At 39.4% G+C, this 21,487-nt stretch overlaps 1 protein-coding gene and 5 non-coding genes across 6 annotated transcripts in view; 3 read left to right on the forward strand and 3 right to left on the reverse strand.

Annotated features, from left to right (window-relative positions):
* The window catches only part of LOC118266067 (dynein axonemal heavy chain 10), a 73,629-nt gene that overhangs the window by 4,208 nt on the left and 47,934 nt on the right, over positions 1-21,487 (reverse strand). Inside the window, exons 55-73 of the mRNA XM_050695088.1 lie at positions 20,972-21,119; positions 19,997-20,069; positions 19,344-19,498; positions 18,630-18,848; positions 17,877-18,041; positions 17,314-17,422; positions 16,231-16,394; positions 14,909-15,004; positions 14,204-14,382; positions 11,295-11,454; positions 10,738-10,939; positions 10,131-10,273; positions 9,065-9,223; positions 8,090-8,261; positions 6,777-6,908; positions 5,666-5,825; positions 4,904-5,123; positions 3,358-3,537; positions 1,808-1,954 (exon numbers count right to left, since the gene is read on the reverse strand). Coding sequence (XP_050551045.1) covers positions 1,808-1,954; positions 3,358-3,537; positions 4,904-5,123; positions 5,666-5,825; positions 6,777-6,908; positions 8,090-8,261; positions 9,065-9,223; positions 10,131-10,273; positions 10,738-10,939; positions 11,295-11,454; positions 14,204-14,382; positions 14,909-15,004; positions 16,231-16,394; positions 17,314-17,422; positions 17,877-18,041; positions 18,630-18,848; positions 19,344-19,498; positions 19,997-20,069; positions 20,972-21,119 — 2,983 coding nt within the window. The remainder of the gene's footprint in view (positions 1-1,807; positions 1,955-3,357; positions 3,538-4,903; positions 5,124-5,665; positions 5,826-6,776; positions 6,909-8,089; positions 8,262-9,064; positions 9,224-10,130; positions 10,274-10,737; positions 10,940-11,294; positions 11,455-14,203; positions 14,383-14,908; positions 15,005-16,230; positions 16,395-17,313; positions 17,423-17,876; positions 18,042-18,629; positions 18,849-19,343; positions 19,499-19,996; positions 20,070-20,971; positions 21,120-21,487) is intronic.
* Positions 5,882-6,000, reverse strand: LOC118266541 (5S ribosomal RNA). The gene has a single exon (XR_004782866.2). It is a non-coding gene; the product is annotated as a 5S ribosomal RNA (ribosomal RNA).
* On the forward strand, positions 8,630-8,748 carry LOC126910909 (5S ribosomal RNA). The gene has a single exon (XR_007705504.1). It is a non-coding gene; the product is annotated as a 5S ribosomal RNA (ribosomal RNA).
* LOC118266549 (5S ribosomal RNA) lies at positions 10,418-10,536 on the reverse strand. Its single transcript, XR_004782874.1, has one exon. It is a non-coding gene; the product is annotated as a 5S ribosomal RNA (ribosomal RNA).
* Positions 12,680-12,798, forward strand: LOC118266539 (5S ribosomal RNA). Its single transcript, XR_004782864.1, has one exon. It is a non-coding gene; the product is annotated as a 5S ribosomal RNA (ribosomal RNA).
* Positions 17,543-17,661, forward strand: LOC118266548 (5S ribosomal RNA). The gene has a single exon (XR_004782873.1). It is a non-coding gene; the product is annotated as a 5S ribosomal RNA (ribosomal RNA).

Consider the following 21,487-nt stretch of genomic DNA (forward strand, 5'->3'; position numbering starts at 1 on the left):
AAGTATGTGACCGTTTCCAGTGATACTAAGCTATGTAGCTGTGCGAGGAAGATGCGCAGTCGAGTATGCGACGTATCGATAGTAGAGAAGCCGTCCGTAGCACACATCCATAGCGCACATCCATAGCACGCATCTTTCCATATAACAAAAAAACATAGCTTAGCTGAGTCCGTTACCACCAGTGCTAAACTATATGTACCAATGAATAAGAATGGTGGAAGCCAAACGCATCCACGCAACTTAGCACAGCACATCTGTGGTGGATAAACACCCTAATATCTGCTGCTAGCGCTATAAAATCATCATCATATAAGACAGAAGATGCCCATTGCTGAAGCCTCTCTAAATGACTTCGATTATCAAAATGTTCGTTGGCTTAATAAATAAAATATTAAATCGTACCGATGACTGATAAGAGTCTGTGACTGATAAACGGCAAATTAAAGGAGATCAACTTAAATAATAAGAGCAATGACATTGTCTACGAATTTCTTTCATTATCTAAAAAGTACCTAGGTAATTAGTAAATGGATATTATTCTATGCAGAGACAGATAGAGTTGCAAATGTTAAATAATCATTTATTTATTTAATTCAGACCAAGGTGTCCATTTAGTCTATACATATAATAAAATCGTAGAAAAGTGTTGTCTGTACATTGAAAGAAAACATAAAAAAATAGCCGGGGTTATTGTTATGTCGATGTCAAACCCAAAAATGTAATTAACTTTTTTTTGTCTGTTTGTCTGTTTATCTGTTTATCTGTTTATCTGTTTGTCTGTTTGTCTGTTTGTCTATGCGCGCTAATCTCAGAAACGGCTGATCCGAGTTGGATGCGGTTTTCACGAATATATTGTGGTATGCTTCAATTTACATTTAGTGTTTGTTTCATGTCAATCGGTTCATAAATAAAAAAGTTATGTCAAATTAAAGAATCACGTCGAACACTATTCTATGCTTATACCAATAATCTCCGCAACTATTTGACGGATTTGGTTGAAATTTGGTACAGATATAGTTTAGAATTTATTTTATTAGTTGGGTTTTCCTGGTTTTCTGGTTAAACTATTTAACGTAGGTTTAGTTTGATATCGATTATTAGTAGTTACTGTAGTTAGTTTGTTTAATAAAATTGTAAGTCTAATTTATAAATTAATTAGATTAGATTTCGTCGTTTCTTTTAAATTATTTAGTTTAAGCTTGGTTATTATAGCATAGAGGATAGGTTGTAATATAATTTCTTTTTTAATTGTTATAAATTCGTAATTCGTAGCTTTCTTTAGTTTTAAGTTAGTTTTCATCTTAAGTTCGGAAAGATTATAATATTTCTTTAGTTTAAGTCCGTTTTTAAACTATTTTTTCAATGCCCTAACTGAGTATACATCTATTAAATTCAAACGCAGAGCTCATTATGTTGATTTTTGAAGAGTTCCCTGGAATATCTTCCACATCTCATTTTTGAAGAGATCCCGCGAGATCGGGAACTATGTGGTTAAAACCAAAAATTTGCCGGAAGTCACTATTCCACGCGAACGAAGTCGCGGGCAAAAGCTAGTTAGTAAATATATTTACTTAAAATAAATATCTAACTAAGTAATTGTTATGAAACATAAATCCTGTTACAGCAAACGTGAGATATATTTATCTCCATATTAGTATGTTACTCCCTAAAAATAAGTTTTTCAATAGTCTAAGAAAGTTTCCAAATTGGTCCAGTAGTTACGGAGCCTACTACAAATAAACAAACAAACAATTATCTATAAAATACTAGTACTACTGTAGACGACATGAAATGATTACGAACATACCTGTAACTTGAGTTTGTGCGCCTCAATAGGTATGACGTACATGATGGGTAGCTCGGTGACCAGCACCTTGGGGTGGGAGCGTCTCAGGCATTTATCTTCGAGGTCCCATCGCGCACCTTCCAAGTACAGACCTCGGACGTAGCAACCCTATGAACATAGAACATTATTTTGTTAGAAAAATATGAGTAGAATAATAAGCGGCCGCGAGGAGGTCTACAGATGCCCAGGACGAGAAGATGGGAAGAAGGTCGCAGGCTCGTACTGGATGCAATGAAGTTAATGCAGACTACAAAGGAGGATGTCGTAAAAGACCTACATTAAGATGGTAGAGAAAGTCTAAAGAACAAGTAGAAGACATAATTAGAATATTCTTTGGAAAAAAAAAATGGTTTTTTTTTTGAGATCGGAATAAATTAGTACATTGATCTCTTAATAAGCAATCAGCGCTGATCATATAGACACAAGAAATATTTAAGGTCATCTTTATAATAATCTTTATTTAATAATGACATAATACAGCAAAATAGCAAATATATCTTAATAAGAGTATGGACTATGGAAATAAATAATGATCCTGTTTTCAGGGCCTGTAGCCAAATGCTATTTTTTTCTTTTTTTAGAAAACCAAATTGTATGGGATTGAAGTAAGGCTCAGGATTGCTTGGTGGAATGCCCGTAATACATGCAACAGACAGCTGGCCTTTTCAAAAGAGTAAGGGGTGTTAATGTTACAAGACCATGAAAATTGAGGTTAATCTGTCTTTACGAATATTTAAATCTACCTCAATAACATGTTTCATAGTAATTGCAATTTTTATATCGATGACTAAAGCGTGTGGTATGGTCTTATTTTAATTCATAGCAGATGTTTTACTTCTACAGAAAAACAAGTATGGTTAATACAATTTTATTTTCGAAAAACACTTCCAAGTTATATATTAAAAATAAGAAAAAGAGTGTACACACATGTTTTTTGCTTGCTAACAAATATTGACTCGTACTGAAAATGTACCTGGCCATGACATTTCAGTTTATGTAAATTGTTTCAAAGAGCTGAACTGACATAACGTTTCGCATAATAAAATAGTGAAGCGGTAAGCAAAATTAAGTATACCTATAAAATTAACACTGTTTTGTAACAATATTATGTTTGTTCCTCCTTTATACCATAACGGCTGAAGGAAAGGGAAATTGAAATAGGGGTAGTCTGGAATAACACATAGCCCACTTTTTATCCCATGGGAATGCGGGCGATGCCGCTGGCAGAAGCCAGTATTTTAATATCATTTGGAATTTTAGACAATAAGTCCATGGATATCACACATCACAGAAACTTCCTTTTCCTTTATTTATTAAAACTTTATGCACTTAGCCTAATCCGCCTTGGCGGTAATTAATACTCAATCCTTCTCCGTGTGAAAAGAGGCCATAGATAACATGGTGGATGCAATGAATAGAAGTTATTTCCATAATACTTAACATTAAATGATGTATTAACTGACTATGGCGCAGGCTATTATTTTTAAAAGAGTAACTATGAAGATAAGTACCGTAACAGGTCTCTCCTCGATTTCATCAGCGGAGACCCAGCCGGTGACCCTGGTGAACTGCGTGGAGCGGTCGAGCGGCCAGGTGTACAGGCGGCACGCGATCTGGATGTGGGCTATCAGGTACGACTCCGGGATGTGCAGCCCTGACAGCCATATTACCACCGGCTCCTCCATTGTAGCCTGTAGTCATTCATTATTGTTTTTTGTATGTCGCAACTAAGGCCTCGGCCTCGAATTTTGCGGGCAGCGGGGCGGCAGCGGCAGCGGCGCGGTAGCGGCAGGATCTTATGCGTATAATCAAATGGACCGGTTTTCGAACACAGCGGCGGCGGAGCGGCGCGGGAGCGGGCAACGAGCGGTGCACTCCAGTCAAGCGGTGACCGCCCGCGTTGCGCGTCTGCATTGTAGTATAGTGTTGTGTACCTACATATTTTTTGTGACGTATCAAAATGTCCTCAGACGTGCAAGAGCAAATGATTTCGGCAATCTTTGAGAGGACACCCACATGGAACAGCAAAGATGTGAACCATAAAAATAGAAGAAAAATTAACCAATTATGGGAAGAAATAAAAAACGAACTGAATATTGAAGACTAAAGCAAAAACTGAAATATCTCTTGATAGTTTCAAGAATATAGTCAAAAGTTTCTACACTCATTCTAGTGTAGTCATAGAATTTGTCGGGATTTTGTCTCTGTTCTTCATAATTTCGATAAAACTCGCCATTTATTTTCCTTGCCCTATAGTAAGTCTTCTTCTTTTGCCCACAGTAAGTCGAGCGTTAGGAATAAATTTGAATCAAAAAGATTTCGTTCGCTAATAAAAACAAATATCTCGACAACACAACCACGAACACAACACTACACCGCTGTAGTGCCGCGCGATCTGCCCGCTAGTTTCGAGAACGGGTCCGCCGCCGCCGCCCCGCTCCCGCGCCGCCGCCGCCGCCGCCCCGCTCCCGCGCCGCCGCCGCCGCCGCCCCGCTGCCCGCAAAATTCGAGGCCGAGGCCTAAGAGTCACTGTCTCCGTCGCGTCATTTGACGAATGCATGCATCCTTCACGAACAATAGAAGGCCTACATTAAAGACAAAGCATTGCATCTTGCTTAGTAACAATGAACGAAGCCGTAACTTTAAACCGGCATATTGTTTGTGAAGGATGGACGTATTCGTCAAACAAATGACGCAACATGGACGATTTACCTAAATAAACAATAGTTAGAATTTTAAGATCATCAGACACTATGGAACTATTAATATCAAAATCTCAAGCAAGGATAGAGAGGATTTAATCACGAAGGCTGAAATTTTGTTCGCATAAAATAATATTCTACCATGCGATTCAAATGTCGAGCGATCACTATCTTTCCTTTTACAATATTGAGGGACATCATACTCCAAGAACAAGTAGTAGACAGTAGACTGGTCAAGCAAGTAGAAGCAAGACTTGGCCGACCAAGTCTTATCATAAGGTACTTGAGAAAGATGTTAGAACATAATAGTTTATCTAATAATTTCATTAATACATATTTAACAAGATCATCATACCCAATCAGTATACTGCTTAGTCCTGGCAATGAAGTGGTCCATCCACCCTCCTAACCCCTTACAAGTGGCGGGGGCGAGGCTCCGCCACACCTGTGGCAGTTGTCCGTTGAACATGCAGTACGACACGTTGTCTAGTACCGCGTCCATGCCGATCTCTCCGGCCAATGCTTTCCGTAGCAGCGTTAGAGTTGAGCGCATTCGAAGGATTAGGCGGTTGAATCTGAATGGTTAGAATATTATGTTTAGTTTTATCTTAATCTTAACTGCCTCGTTGGTCGAGTGGTCGATTGCCTGAACGGGCAAAGTATTACTGTGTTTTTTTTTAGGTTTTTCGAAAATTTCGAAATATGTCTACCTCTTCGGGGATAAAAGGCGTGACGGTGCAAGTTTTAGTGTGATTGTGTTTTTAGTAGAGTCGCCAAGTACTACTGCCGAGAATAAGATCCCAGTTTCGGTTTTCAAATAGATCGGGCGAAATACGACCCAAGAATCTTTGTTAATTAGATTTTTTATGTAATTCTCAGCATGTAGTCTTAAATTGCACCCGGTGTGCAGTGAGATAACTACAGGTTGGCAAGTCGACAAAATGCCACGGGCCCCTGTGTCCAAAATCGGACTCCTTTTGGCCACCAATCTGCTTTCTGCCAGAATCGTGCAGCTAAGATGTGGAACTGAACCTTGAACTGACCCGTATTTTATTTGGTATGTCTCAAATTCCAAGAAATTGAACAGTTATTGTCTACATTAGTGGTACCATTTTACCTCTCTAGTTCCTGTAGTAGCACGACAAGTGTGGGTGTGATGTTCATCTCGAACTGTTTCCGCACGCGCCAGATCTCGAACGGCTGCGGCAGCTTGGACAACACGTCCAGAGCCGTGATGTCGATGAAATCTTCCCGACTCATCGCACCACCGCTCTCACCTAGTCACAAAAAATACAAAAAATATAAACGGCATTTCTAATATTAATAAACAAAAAGTCAACGTCACGCGGTGTTCCCAGGCGGTCACCCATCCAAGTACTGACCGCGCCCGATGTTGCTTAACTTCGGTGATCGGACGAGAACCGGTGTTTTCAACGTGGTATGGACGTTGACGAGTGTAAAGCTGAATTTATTAGTCAGTTTTATAATCTGAATAAGCACAGCATATAATAGTTGGTTGTTTTTGTCGCTACTTCGTTTTTCCGTTCGACATGTGATCTTATTATTAGAGCAGCGAAACTGTAGTAGTATGCAATAAAACAAATACTAAACTTACCTTTTACTACACCTAGCAGCATGTTAAAAGTAAATAGAAATTTAGATTAAGTAATTATTATACATAATATTATAAATCAACACAATATTTTAAGGTAACAAGAAAATGAGATTACAACTTCATACTTACGGTCCCATACAGGTACTAATGCCGCGTGAAAATGATAAAAAATAAGCAATGAAAACACGTTTTCTCTAACAATGTTAGTCTACATTTCTTAGAATTAAAAATGAGTATGAGTCAACAGTAAACAAGGGTACGTACTAGTTTAAACAACACCTCTGCCCAATAAATACTACGGATAAATTTAGAATTCAACGGTAAGCATATGTCAGAGGAGACAACTGAAAGGAACGAGTGATTTCAATAATCCAAAACATGAGATGTGACTATGAGAACGAATCTCATGACTGACTCTGAAAAGAAAATCTTGGTGTGAGACCAAAAATATGTATAATAGTTATGTGTACCTATGTGTAATATTATGTGGCTTTAGAAAATCTAGTACGTAGCTTGAGCGAGAAGCTTTAATGTCTATTACTAAATGCTTGCTAAACTAATTCCAGATTTACTTATAACTAGACAATTTTAGTTAAAGTATAAGTTAACGTACTGGTTTGCGGTTGTAGCTCGATGAGATGTCCCCACATCTCGCGCACGGCCTGGCTGAAGTACCCGATCTCCGCGTTAGGGTGCAACCCGAACACCTCCGGCGTGTTCACAAGGGGCAGGGTGTCTATGAACTCTGGAACAAGGTATAAGGAATTACCAATAAAGACTGTAGACATTTTAATAATATATTTTATTCATTTGATATGTCACCGGAAAATAACAAGATCCTATTTATTTAATTTATTTATTTATTCAAAAAACAATACAAGCTGACAGTAAAAACCAAAACACTTATATGCTAACAATTAATTCGTTTGAGTAAAAAAAAAACATGAGCAATACAAAAATTAAGAAAAAATATATGTCAAGTATATGTCAAGTGGATGTCATACATAATTATACAAACACATAAAATGTCAAAAAATAAAAATATCTAAAGTCAAATTATACAAGTCCAAAATATGTCAAAAAATGTATATGTTACGGCAAATCTGACCAATTGAAAATTACTAACAATTTTTCAAAATTATTAATAATAACGACACGTTTTGGTAAAAGTGAATAATCGGTCGAAATTTATTACTTTTAGTAGTGATTATTAATAATTCACGACACATATTGGTGAAAGTAATAAAATAAATATAAACCCTGTGTTTTTTGACCAGCAGGTATTTATTTATAATATTAAACACCGTCTTACGATTATATTAATTAGAGATTAGAGATCACACAAACAAGGTTACTTGTCTAGCCTATCAATTTACTAGGAAGTTTATAAACTTTCGTAGGATTCTAAACGGGAGATAAATTGTAATATTTTACGTCCGAGGAATGTTGATCCGGAGGATGTGAAGGAGCCCACTTCTAAGGTAAAAGTTAGACTTTTTAATTTTATTGTGATACATTGAATATCAATAATACTTTTCTCTAGAAAGATAGCCGCTACAGGTTCAAGTAAGATTTAGTCTGCTCGATAAGATGTATAAGTACCTATGTGTATAATTAAAATGTATATGTGTAATGGTGCGTTTAGAAACATATCGATAACGACTTCATGGCGCGGTGGCCGGGTAACCAGCTGCCGCGCAACGTGTCGCGAGTTTGAATTCCATACGGAACAACTCTTTGTGTGATCCACAAATTTTGGATCTGGGTGTCATTTATATGTGTATGTTTGTAAACGCACCCATGGCCCACAGGAGAAAAGCCTAGTATAAGGCAACATTTAAAAAAAAGTGTTTAGTAAAGTAAGTGTAGTGCGGGTCTCCAGGCGTAGGGTGACGATTCTCAAAGGAAAACAAAAAATAAACTCACCAATATACTGCTCCTTCTCCCCATCAGGCGGGATGATGTAATCGAAGAGGCTGTCGCAGTAGAAGTGGAACGGCTGGAACTTGTCGAACAGGAAGTCGCCGAGGTATTCCTCCATGTAGGTGCCCACCACGCGACGGTCGTAGTCGTCTATCACACGCCCGCCGTACATTACCTGGGTAAACATTATAACTGCTGCACTCAGAGACATTTAATGATTACTTAAACTATTCCTTAGTAACGATTTTGTTCTGAAAACAATCACTAAGGAAGGGTTTAAGTAATCATTAAATGACTCTGAGTGTGGTTGTAAATGTACTAATTCAATATTTTATTTTAGTGGACGATAACTGCTTTTTGTAATCTACACTATTCATAGAAATTGCAATAATTCATCCTCAGATTGAAATATCCGGTGTTTACATCTATTGTACTATTTTTTTTTTTTTTTTTTGTAAAGAACTTATCAGACGGCTGTGAATAGTAATTTTAACAATAGTCTGACAATGCCAAAAACTGAGTGTTATTTTCTACTCTATGATCGTCAACGTCCATACCATGTTGAACACACCGGTTCTCGTCCGATCACCGAAGTTAAGCAACATCGGGCGCGGTCAGTACTTGGATGGGTGACCGCCTGGGAACACCGCGTGACGTTGACTTTTTGCCAATAATTTTGTTGATTTTTCTATATTTCTATGCAATGACATTGTACTTGCGCAATTAGATTTATTGCGCAAACTAATTAGTGCTGCGCTTGATAATATTAAATGACGATCTTTTATATTTGGTTTTTGCTCGTAAACTCTGCCTTTAAGTAACAATTTTACACTGTCTACTGGTTTATATATTTGAATCAGGGTTAAGCAGTAGAATTTTTGCTCCTAAGGTGAACCTCTTGCTAGAGGGAACGAAGAGGCAATATCACTGTCAGACAATACCAAAATAAGTAATAAAGTGTGTATACATATAGCTGACCTCTCCAAAGAGATATTTGAGCGTGGCCCAGGGCGTGGGTCCCCGCACGGCGTAGCACCGGTCGAGGTAACACTGCAGTATCTGCATGCACACCACGAAGTCCGACTCGCTGAAGTCGTACGATATATTCCAGCCGATCTTGTCGTATTTGCGGCGCTCCTGTTAATTATAATCAATTTACTTGTAAAATAAAATAAGGTAATTTAAAAAACTAAAAAACCCGACTGCGTTTCTTCTTAATATAAAAATGAAAAACCCTAAAACAAGAAAGTTATTGTAAAATTAAAGCAGTCGGGACCCATTCTTAATATGAAGACTTAGCGAGGGCACATTTCGCTCGCTTTCTAGAATGGGTCCCGAGTGCTTTAATTTTACGATGTCTTTCTTGTTTTAGGGTTTTTTTATTTTCATATTATGAGGAAACACAGTCGGGTTTTTTAGTTTTTTAAATTATCTTATTTTATTTTATTTTCTTTTAGTTTTATTTTTTATATTTTATAATTATAGGTTTCTAGTGTCACTCTCACAGTAAATACGAATCAAACAATCCCTATCAAGTTGAAATCCATCGAGTCGTTCAGGCTAGAGAGTGAGCAATATTCGAATTTGGCGCCAAAAATCCGCCCTTTTATTTTTTTATTATTTTGATATATCCAGTGTCACTCTCACAGTAAATACGAATCTAACGACACCTCTCAAGCCAAAATCCATCAAGCCGTTTAGGCTGCAGAGCGTGCCAAACAATTATACATACATACATACATACACTCGAAAAACATAACCCTCCTTCTGGCGCAGTCGGGTAAAAAAACTAGCTACTTCCATGCGGTTTCACCCGCTGCTCGGCGCCTAAAGATCGTAGCGTAACGCTTTCCTAGATAAACCTTCCTTTTTGTATTTAACTTTCAATTATTTTTGTTTCTTTTTATTTTATGGGTCGACGTTTGGCTATCTCGCCTGATGGTAAGTGATGCCTAAGATTGAGAACTATTTAATCTCTAAATAAATTTACTCGAAGCTTAAATTGAAATGCAATTTATTTCTTTCACCCATACAAATAAGTTACCTGTACGACAGCGTGGAAGAAAGCGAGTACGTAAACCAACTTCTTGAACTGTGGGTGTATGCACTCCTCCAGTGCATGGCTGCGCATCTTGAAGTATGTGTTGCGGAGGTTCAGCTTCAAACCGTTGGGCGGCTCCGTTACCACTGAATATGAAAATAAATTAAATTCACTGATATTCATTTAACTTGCGCAAAAAAATTTATTGCGCAAACCTTTTTGCGCAAGTACGTACGATGTCTATACACAAAAATGTGGAAAACATAAAGAAATTATGAATCAAATAAAAAAGTCAACGTCACGCGGTGTTCCCAGGCGGTCACCCATCCAAGTACTGACCGCGCCCGATGTTGCTTAACTTCGGTGATCGGACGAGAACCGGTGTTTTCAACGTGGTATGGACGTTGACGACTGTGACGTTGAATTTGACACACGGTATCTTGCGCTCTCACAGTGGCAAATACTTTTAACAATAGCTTTATTTCGTGAAAAATAAAGTATATTTTCAACAATAACTAAACTGCCGCTGAAGCATTGCCAGTGAAGTTGATGGAATGGCCGCATTGCCGCCGGGTCAAGATTTTATATTTTATTTAATAATTTTACAAACCTTTAAGTGATCTCTGCAATATTCCAATAGGGAACGTAGGGGTTGGGTCGGTGGTGAGCCACAGCCTGTACTCGGGGTGCGGCTTCGTCATCAGTTCCAGTTGTTTCTCCAACTCACGGAGGAATGACACAAGTAAGTGGCAGTTCTGGAGTATCAGCCATTGTCCGTGGGATATCGCGCCTTCTAGTAGGGCTAGGGCCGTCTAAACAGGGACAAAGTTTGTTAATTTAATATAACTTCTCTAAAGTACAATTACTATTCATCATCAGCATCATATCAGCCCCTATTACATGGGACTTATAACATAAATGGTGAAAAGTAGGTGTACATTGTATAAAGGCATTACGTGCCTTAATGAGCACCTCTACCTACCCCTTCGGGGATTAAAGGCGTGACGTTGCATAATAATCATATCAGCCATAAGACGTCCACTGCTGAACATAGTCCTCCCCCAATGACCAAGTGACCGGTATCCCGCTAATTCCTGCGACCTTAATCAGGTCGTCTGCCCACCTTGTGGGTAGACATCTACTATCTCCTATCTACTAAATACTCACCCCTTCCTGCCCCTGCCCTAGAGACAGGTACTTGAACTTGCCGCCTCCGAAGCCGCATCTATCAGCCAGTTTCATCAGATCAGCTGTAGGATCTGAACCCGGGCTTAGGATGAAGACTACCGGAGTAAATGGAGTCGTTTGCTCGAATATCATGTCCAAACTGGAAATTAAATAATCATTATTAAACTAGTGCCTTCCGCGCGGTTTCACCCGCTTTGCTCGGCTCTTTTTTTATCGTAGCGTGATGTTTTATAGAGTATATATAACATTCCTCGATAAATGGACTATCCAACACAAAGATATATTCTTTTAAGTCGGACCAGTAGTTCCGGAGATAAGCGCATTCAAACAAACAAACCTTTCGGCTTTATTTATAATTATAATTATAATAGTAAGTATCATCATCATCAGCCGAGAGACGTCCACTGCTGAACAAAGGCCTCCCCCTTAGTCCTCCACGTAGAACGACAAGCCGCCACCTGCATCCACTGGCTCCCTGCCACTACAATTTTATATATATTTTTTAATAGTAAGTATAAACAGTATGTATTAAGTGTAAGAAATGTAAGTTGTCTCTTTGGTCGAGAGTTCGATTACGCAAGTTCTTTAATACGAATATTATCATTCTTTCTTAGCTATCGAAAAGTATATTAACAGCACCTACTAATCACAATCACACTTTATTTTTTTTAAATACAAAAGGTGCTAAAAGTAAGTACTCCTAGCGCCATCTAGTTAGTAACTTAGTAACGAACAAGTAAGAGAGCCACCGCACTGAACTTGGCAAAATTCATTGTAGGTACGACATGTGATATGAATAGTTGTTTTTTTAACACATTGATAGAGTGGGCTACTTTAGAACATTACAATTTTATATAAGTTTTTAAAATTTATTTGTTATGGTAGAAATGGATAAAAATATTGGATTGTGAATATGCTATTTTCCTACTAGTCAAATTCAATACTTTTTTCGAAACGTCAAAAACTATATTTTCTATGAACTTTGCATGAAATACTCTATTAAGACGTCATCGGGTTTTTACGTCCAATAGCAGACTTATTTCTAGAAATTTAATTAGAAAAAATCGAAAATTAAGTAGTTCATCATATTATTGTGATTATTTTTTAATATTTTACAGTTGTAATAATTTATTTTTGACCCAGTCATCATCCCTATCGTGGATAAAAACATTGTAAATAAGTGTACAGGGTAGATCTAGAGATTACTTACTTCCTCCCATCACAATGGGATAGTTTAATTTATGTTACTTCCTCCCATCACAATGGAAAAGGTTAATTATATGTATATGTATAGGGATATAACAAAAGTATAGTTAAAAAAAAATAACTCCAGGAATTCAAAGGTGAATTTCGAAGTGATTGTCGTCAACGTCCATACCATGTTGAACACACCGGTTCTCGTCCGATCACCGAAGTTAAGCAACATCGGGCGCGGTCAGTACTTGGATGGGTGACCGCCTGGGAACACCGCGTGACGTTGACCTTTTGCCGTTTATTTAATTCACAATTTTGTTCATGTTTCTATATTTTTATGCAATGACATTGTACTTGCGCAAAAACAACTTCGCGCAATTAGATGTATTGCGCAAACAACTAACTGCAGGAATATTAGGCCAAACATTATTTGGAACTGAGTATACATAATTCAAAATTTTTGTTCATTGATTTTTGCCAAAAGTTTTATAGTTATATTAAAATTTAAAATTACATTAATACACCTATTTTGAGAATGCATGGTCATCTTGCCCGATCGAATTATAGTTTGTTTTTTTCGATTTTACGGAAATAAATGACCTTGTTTTCTGCGGGGGAAATCATTGCATGACTCCTCTCGCTCTAGGCTAGGTGAACCAAGAGGGAGTGTCAGACATCACTGACTAAAATCTACCCCGTTTCAGTGCTCAGAGCCCGGCCGCGGTAAATGATTGCGATTGATCCTCGGTGATTGTCGCGTAATAGGGATGATGACTGGGTCAAAAATAAATTATTACAACTTTTCAATATTTATTTAGATATTTTCTAGCTAAATTTCTAGAAATAAGTCTGCTATTTGACGTAAGTTCATAGAAAATATCGTTTTTGACGTTTCGAAAAAAGTATTGAATTTGACTACTAAGAATCTAGCCTATTGCTAACAAGCCGACCGGAGCGACTCCTGTCCTGGTTAACTTGACTCTTAATCTATATATATAAAACTCTTCCGTTACTGAGTGACTGACTGACTGACAGACAACGCACAGTCGAAACTACTGGTCGTAGACAGCTGAAATTTGGAATGTAGGTTCCTTGGGATATGTAGGGGAGCACTAAGAAAGGATTTTTGGAAATTCAACCCCCAAGGGGGGAAAAGGGGTAAAAACGTTTCTATGAAAAATCTTATTCCTTGGGTTTATAAACTTGAAACTTGGCATGAACACGTACATAGGCAAGTAAATATGTTTGACATTATAAGTTTTTTCAAACTACCCTCCAATCGTGATTTAGGGGTGCGATTGGGTGACTGATTTATTAACGCACAGCCGAAACCGCTCGGTATAGGAGTCTGAGATTTTGAACAGAGGTTCCTTTAGTAACATAAGTGAGCACTAAGAAGGGATTTTTGAAATGTCAACCCCCAAGGGGGGAAACGGGATAAACTGAGCCGGGGCTGCGGGAAAGTTCTAACGAGATACCGTGGCCCCGGAACGCAAAGGGCAACTGAAGGAACGAGGTGGGTTTTAGTCAGTAAAAGTCTGACACTCCGTTCCGTTCCACCCAGAACGGGAGCAGATTTCAGCCTGTGGAAGAAAAAGCCCTGTCGAGATCATTAAAAAACGCTATATATAACCGAATTACACGTGGGCGAAGCCGCGGGCGGAAAGCTAGTATACAATAAAGTCCGTTGTTACCTGATAACAGGCGGCGTGATGTACTCCTCCCCCATGGTGACGGTGATGTAGTCGGTGAGCGCGCGGTAGATGCGGTCCACGCGGAAGCACCGCAGCAGCATCAGTATCTCGAACGGTTGCAACTTCTCGCGGTAGTTGTTCGGGATCTCGTTCGCTTCTGGAGTGTCGCTGTCGAACCACTGGAACATAATCGTCACCATTATTGTCAATATGGGTGTCATCACATCAGCTACTGCTGGATATTGACTTCCTTTAAAGGTCAAATAAACCAACCAATCAGAGCGAGGAACGCGCTCTCTTTTCGGTTACTTTAAACGGAAAGCAAACTCATTAAAAGTGTTACAGGATCGGTCGATTAGAGACTTTTCGACTGCTTGATTGGCGCGGTGGTAGGGCAACTGGTTGCCGTGTAACTTGTCGCTGTTACGAACCCTTTATTTGATCCACAAATTGTTATTCTGAATCTGGGTATGGGTCATGTGAAATTGTATGTTTGTAAACGCACCCACGACACAGGGGAAAATCCTAGTGTAGGGCAACGTTTTTATAAAGAAAAAAAAGTCTTATGTAGAAGAAAATTACCTACCCATACAGTGATGAAATGTAAAGAAATTGTGAAAATACGAGCATGTCATCGAAACGTGTATAATAATGTCTAATAATAGTGTGCACACACATTATCATTATAATGAGATTTGTACGTACCTCTTGCCAATCATTCAGTTTCCTACTGATGTTGTCTGGCAGAGCACTGAACGAGTTCTGGAAGTCCAAGCTCAGCTTCATTATATCTTGCCAGCCCTACGAAGAGTGGTATTATTAGAGAGATAGTATTAATCTGAACTTTCATTTTAAGAGTATTTTGAAGTTTTTTTATGTTTAATGGGTCGACGTTTGGCCGCTATCTCGCCTGATGGTAAGTGATGATGCGGCCTACGATGGAGCACGTCTGCCCATAAGCAACCTATTCACTCGGGCTTTGAAGACACCCAGGTTATACCCATCAGGAAACACAGACTCCGGCAAGGAGTTCCACTCCCTAGCAGTTCGCACAAGGAAGCTTGAAGCGAAGCGCTTCGTGCGAGTGGGACATCCACCATGAAACGGTGACGCGTCGATTGTCTTGTGGTTCGATGATTTAAAGGACTCAAGGGAATCAAGTTGTGCAATTCCCCCGCACACTCTCCGAAATGTATCCTGTGAGTCGCTGTGATTCTAGATTATCTATCCGCAGATTGCTTCGTTGGTTCAATGGTTGTAAGTGCGACAGTACGAGTTACTGGTTTCCAGTTAGATTATCAGGTTGAGGTCAAAATAATATTTGGATTTGTGCCCAGCCCTACCGCCTGGTAAATGCTAACCACTCACCATATTACATGAGACTTGGATCAGAGGGCTTCTTAGTACGAGTTTCTTTTACTTTAAAGTTTAATGATCGACATAAGAGTGCGTCCGATGCTTTGTTTGGTTGGTTCATTTGAGCCGACAAATCAGAGCGCCGAACACGCTCCCGTTTCGATTTTGTTAAGTGTAAAGTAAACTCGTACTAAGGGTACAGAGCCCCGAACGTGCTCTTGTTTTGTTTTCTTTTAACGTAAGGGCCTATGCACACCACGTTTTTTTAACGCGCCGTCGATTCGCGTTTTGGAAACGCGTGTCGCCGGCGCGCTTTTCTCCTGCAGAGCAGTTTGTTGTCGTTTGTATCGATACAAACGCGCGGCACCGGCGCGTGTGTATCGCTAAACACGCGCGTTTGCATCGCGTCTGTTTTGCTACACACGCGCGTCAGGTGTGCAAAGGTCTACAGGCTGCGTCTGACTTGCGTGCATATCGCGTGTGTATCGTTAAAAACGCGCGTCGACGGCACGTTTAAAAAACGTGGTGTGTATAGGCCCTAAATCAAACTAGATCGAACTAAAGGTGAACACTTTTCACCAGGTTCGATCTAGAACCTGGTGAAAAGTGGGTGTCACCTCTTTTTACTTTTTTATTGGCCCCTTCGTCACATACTATTGTAGCCTACCAACCTGTGAAGGTATCCAGGCAGCGGGGGACAGTCGCGCTGACTTCTCAATGGAGATGTTCCCCTTGATGAAGAAGTCGAGCTGCATCTGCGTGACGCGGTTCTCACTCTGTTCCAGCTTTATGTTCATTTGGAACGAAAACAGTAGTTTGTGGCGTTCGAATATTCCTGGAATAGGTTTACATAAGTAGGTTATTCTCGAGTATTACTGGGTTTCCGCGTCTGGGCGTCGAAAATTCCTCGGTAGTAGCACGGAGTCTGGAATGGCGACCTTGTGTCCAGGATATGGCTCACCTCCTATTACATGAGACTTATATAACACAAATGGTGAAAAGTGGGTGTACATTGTATAGCGGCATTGCGTGCCATGTGCACCTCTGCCTTAAAGGTGTGACGATGTGTGTATGTGTGTGTGTGTGTGTGTGTTATTCTAGAGTTGTTGGCTTTGTGGTGAAGATTTAAGAGTTATGTGTCTAGCCGGGGTGGTATATCCGGAGCTGCGGACTACCTAGCGGGTTTACCGGGGCTCCGACTCGAAAAGCAGGAGAAGGAACGGGGTGGTTTTTAGTCAGTAAGAGTCTGACACTCCCTCTCGCCTCGCCCAAGGCGGGAGTAGTCATTGGATGATTTTCCATCCTCAAAAAAAGCCGGGGTGGTATTACTCAGTAAGAGTCTGACACTCCCTCTCACCTTGTCCAAGGCGGGAGAAGACATTCGATTGTTTTCCCCTCCCAAAAAAAGGTGTACTCTGAGTGATTTAACAATGACTTAATCTATACTTTAGCAATTGTTTTCGGAACTAAATCATTACCTACTAAGAAATAGTTTAAGTAATCATTAAAGGTCTCACAGCAGTAAAAATATAGGAAGAATATATTTTCATATTTCAAAATAAATAAAAATGTAACCGAGTGTTTTAGCTCGTATCAATATTAAAGTATAGTTTTTTTTTTATTTGCATTGGGCCGGGATTTGGCCACTGTCTCGTCTGGTGAAGCACGCCTACCCATAAACATCCTATTAATTTGTAAATTGCTTTAGATATGTGCTTGATAAAAGAAACAGTATAAGAAGAAGGTACACACACCTGTACATCCGTAGTCATAAACATTCTTGGTCAGCATATCAATGATGTTCCTCAACCGTTTCGTCAGAATTACATTCGGCATCGCTTTGCGCAGCGAGAAAGAAAACACCTGTATACATACAAATAACATATATCAAATCTATTCGTCCACAAATGTGACAAAAAACGCACCACAATGCCCACCCTAGTTTTATTTTTTTATCAGATCATATATTTCGAAACTACAATCGTCAACGTCCATACCACGTTGAAAACACCGGTTCTCGTCCGATCACCGAAGTTAAGCAACATCGGGCGCGGTCAGTACTTGGATGGGTGACCGCCTGGGAACACCGCGTGACGTTGACTTTTTGTCATTTATTTAATTCACAATTTTGATCATGTTTCTATAATATTTCTATGCATTGATATTTTACTTGCGCAAAAACTACTTTGCGCATAATAATTGCGCAAAGAACTTACTACACTCATATTAGTCCAAAAATTATGTAGAACTATATAACCCAGTATAAGTTTTAATTCCTAAACCTAAACAAAAATAAACGAGTAAATAATATACGTACATCTAAATAAGAAGACAGCGAGTACTGATACATGGCGTTGACGCCAGCCATGTCTGATAGCACGAAGAATAGAATGGAGCCGCGTTTCGCCACGGGTCGGTATCCATCGCGGAGTATTTCGATATCCTGCGTCGTTACCAGTGCTAGCTGCAGTTTTTCCATCACCTAATAACAAAATAACGAATGTAATGCATAGGTACTTGAAATTAAAGCATTTTTTGCTAATTTTAAGTACTCTAATATTTAAACTAAAAATCACCGTTTAAACACGTACATTAATGGAGAGAAAAGCTTTAGTTTCGAGTCACAGACTCCTCATCATGCGATGAGAGTAGTCTGCGTGACATAGCCGCGTGTGCGCACGCTGTTCATGATGTAGATACTCTCTCTCTCTCCCCCTCTGTGACTTGAAACTAGCTTTATTCCATTACTATACGTGAGTAAACCGTGATTTCTAGTTAATTTAGTATGCCTGACGACAGTTATTATAAAATACTCGATTATTTGTTTTTGTAGGTTTTGTATGAAGGTATGAAAATAAAGATTGACTCAGCACTGAGACAGTAACTATTATATATTATACATGAGAACTTCTACAGCCATCGATCGGTTCAGTAGCTACTTAATGGTTAGTACTGTCTCTAATCTTTCATTCTTTATTTTTTTACCTGCATATTAAATAGCTGTGCTGACTATACATACGTCATTATACAGGACTTTTTTGGTGTGCTAGTATTGAAATACCAGACTTACCTCAGCAGCTTTGGCCTTAGTATTCTCCAAGGTGTTGACGAGCTCCACATTGTCCAACATGTTGCCAGTGGAAGTGGCGAGTTCTCTCAGTAACGAGTCTTCCAGCCCTGACAGTAGACTCTTGTTGGCACTGGTCTCTATGATGAGATTCTCACGCTGTTCCTCCAAGTCTGCTCGCTCGGCACGTACGACTACGCTGAGGAGTTGGTCTTCTAGACCCTGGAATGATAGGTAAAAGATTGAAAAAAGGTGTCTGGTTTAACCCGTCGTGTGTCGGAGCGCAGATCTACGCGAGACATAATTTATTTTCTATAGTGTCACGTCACATATGCCTAAAGGCTCTTATACACAACCGGCATGGCATCTGTTGACGCGTCGACGGCAACCATTGACATTTCAACTTCGGCAGTCGTTGTTTACTTTCTTCAAAATTTAAATACTGCAGTTCTGTCTTTGGCAATATGCCGCTAATGTGTAAGAGCTTTTCACTAAATTTGCTGGCATATGACATACTGTAGGAAATAAATTGTGTCTCATCTTTGTTTAAGAGGAGATTGGCGAGCAACGTGAATCTGATTCCTACATGGTATAAAGATCTATTATTTTAGTTTAAATTTTAATAAAGAAGACACATAATTGAACTAGCTGCAGCAGCGTATGAATTTGAACTCTATTTCGTACGCACGTAGGATCAAAATGGCTCAGCTAACGTACCTGCACAGTGACGGTGTAGTTGATGACGACGGCCTTGGAGTAGGTGGCGGGGTTGAACTGCGGGTTGGACAGCTTGGTGGTGAGGTACATGCGGAAGTGGGGGTCGTAGTCCACTTCTGAACTGCCCAACATCACGAATGTACGACCGCTCTCCGCTGGAAACGTATAAGATATAAATAGCGATTTTTTTTTATTTTGTCACGCCTTTTATCCCCTAAGGGGTAAGCAGAGGTGCACATTATGGCACGCCATGCCATTTTACATGTAATATTTTATATATGTACACTTTACATATAATAGCGAAGCATGTATTAAAGTTAAAGATATAAGTTCACACCAGTCTTTCCCCGAAAGTCAACCCTTCAGCCATAGTGAATATAGCAAGAAGTGCACGGACTTAATGTGGCAGTCACTTTAAGAATATCATGTAATAGGAAGCGAGCCTATAACCATAAATCATCATTATCATCGTCATTTACCATATATTGAAAGGGACGCCTCTATGTATCTAACAGTCGAGCCTATAACCATACCTCATCATCAGTCATCAATAGGCAGAACAGACGTCCACTGCCCAATATATCTTCTCGAGTACATGTGTCATACGACAGGGTCGATAGTTACTCGTATAGACTAAATCCTGGAACAAGTACGGGCAATGCCGTATGTTTTTGAAAATAATAGTAACAGCTGGCGCAGGAACTGCGGGTCGTTGAATGATAGCACCTGGGGAAACATATCGACGGTTACAAGGAAATAGGGTATAAGCGGCAAAAAATTAAATGTTCAGGAGCGCCGTTTAAACTCGTCGGTTGTCGAAAGAATACTAGGAAAATGATTTTTTTTTGCTAGGGTATAAACGCCAAAAATGTCATCGTAGAGCCATTAGAGTAAGCGCATTCGAAAGAGGGGAAAATTTTACGTAGGGTAGCATAATAAACTCATTTTTGACCAAAATGTCGCTTATACCCTATTTCCTTTTAACCATCGATATAATGATGATCATCATCAGAAGTGCGTAAGAATCGTAGCAATTGGCGTTTTACTGTACTGTAGGAAGAGGCCTGCCCCCCATGGGGGACAGGCGTGACGTTTTGTATGTATGGCATCAGTCCAGTCTACTGGATAGCAGACCTTGTTTATATAAGAACAACTTTGCCATTATCTTTTCGTTTGGTAGGAGAGTTGGAGATTGCATATCAACGAAAAAGAATGAATCATTTTATCTTCTATCATTCATGAGAGATAAAGACCAAATAACTATACTAATAAATGCGAAAGCTTGGATGGACGTTTATTACTCAATCACTTTAAACTGAAACATAAACATAGTAGCAAAGAATAGACACTGAATAAAATATTCTGAAAGAGCATAGCTCCAGCAAACCGACATAGGCACAGCGAATATACTGAGAATAAATCAATTGAAAATGAACGTTAGGGCTATATTGATGAAAACGGCTATATTGATGAAAACGGCATGCTAAAGGAGCTTGACAACTTACCCGCGTGTCTCCCATCTTTGCAGATATAAGCTGGGCCAAAGAGTATTCTTTATACTCGTTAGCGAGCGAAGTCGTAGAACGAAACTAGTAACTTGCAAAATAAATCAAATGAGATAAGGTTACCTTAAGATTATTTTTAGCCTCCTTCCTCTTGATCCACGAGAGGGCTTGTGTTTGAGGGTCGATACAGAGGGGAAACCGGGAGGCCCTCGTTGTGAGGATGCCGTTCTGAACTGACAGCTCATCTGGAGGTAGACCTTCGGAGTTCCAACTGAAATAGTTAATTAGTCATTTTTAATGTCATAAATAAACTTTGTTTTACATAGGGTAGACATTATTTCAGCTATTTTTAATTCACAACAAACATTCACACATAGGCCGAGCGCACTGTATCCTTAATATGGGGTTGCAAACAAACACACTACTAAGGATACTGATCGTTTTCATCCGTATACCATAGTAATTAAGGTATATTTTAAATTGATTTACTCTCAGTATCATTGATACCTGTCAACTTTACTTAGCGGCTTGTCGATCTACGTGGAGGACTAAGGGGGATGCCTTTGTTCAGCAGTGGACGTATCTCGGCTAATGATGATGATGATGACTCTCAGTATCTTCACCGCGCCTCCGCTGGTG

The sequence above is a fragment of the Spodoptera frugiperda genome, chromosome 7 (genome assembly GCF_023101765.2).
Source record: "Spodoptera frugiperda isolate SF20-4 chromosome 7, AGI-APGP_CSIRO_Sfru_2.0, whole genome shotgun sequence".
Taxonomy (NCBI): Eukaryota; Metazoa; Arthropoda; class Insecta; order Lepidoptera; family Noctuidae; genus Spodoptera; species Spodoptera frugiperda.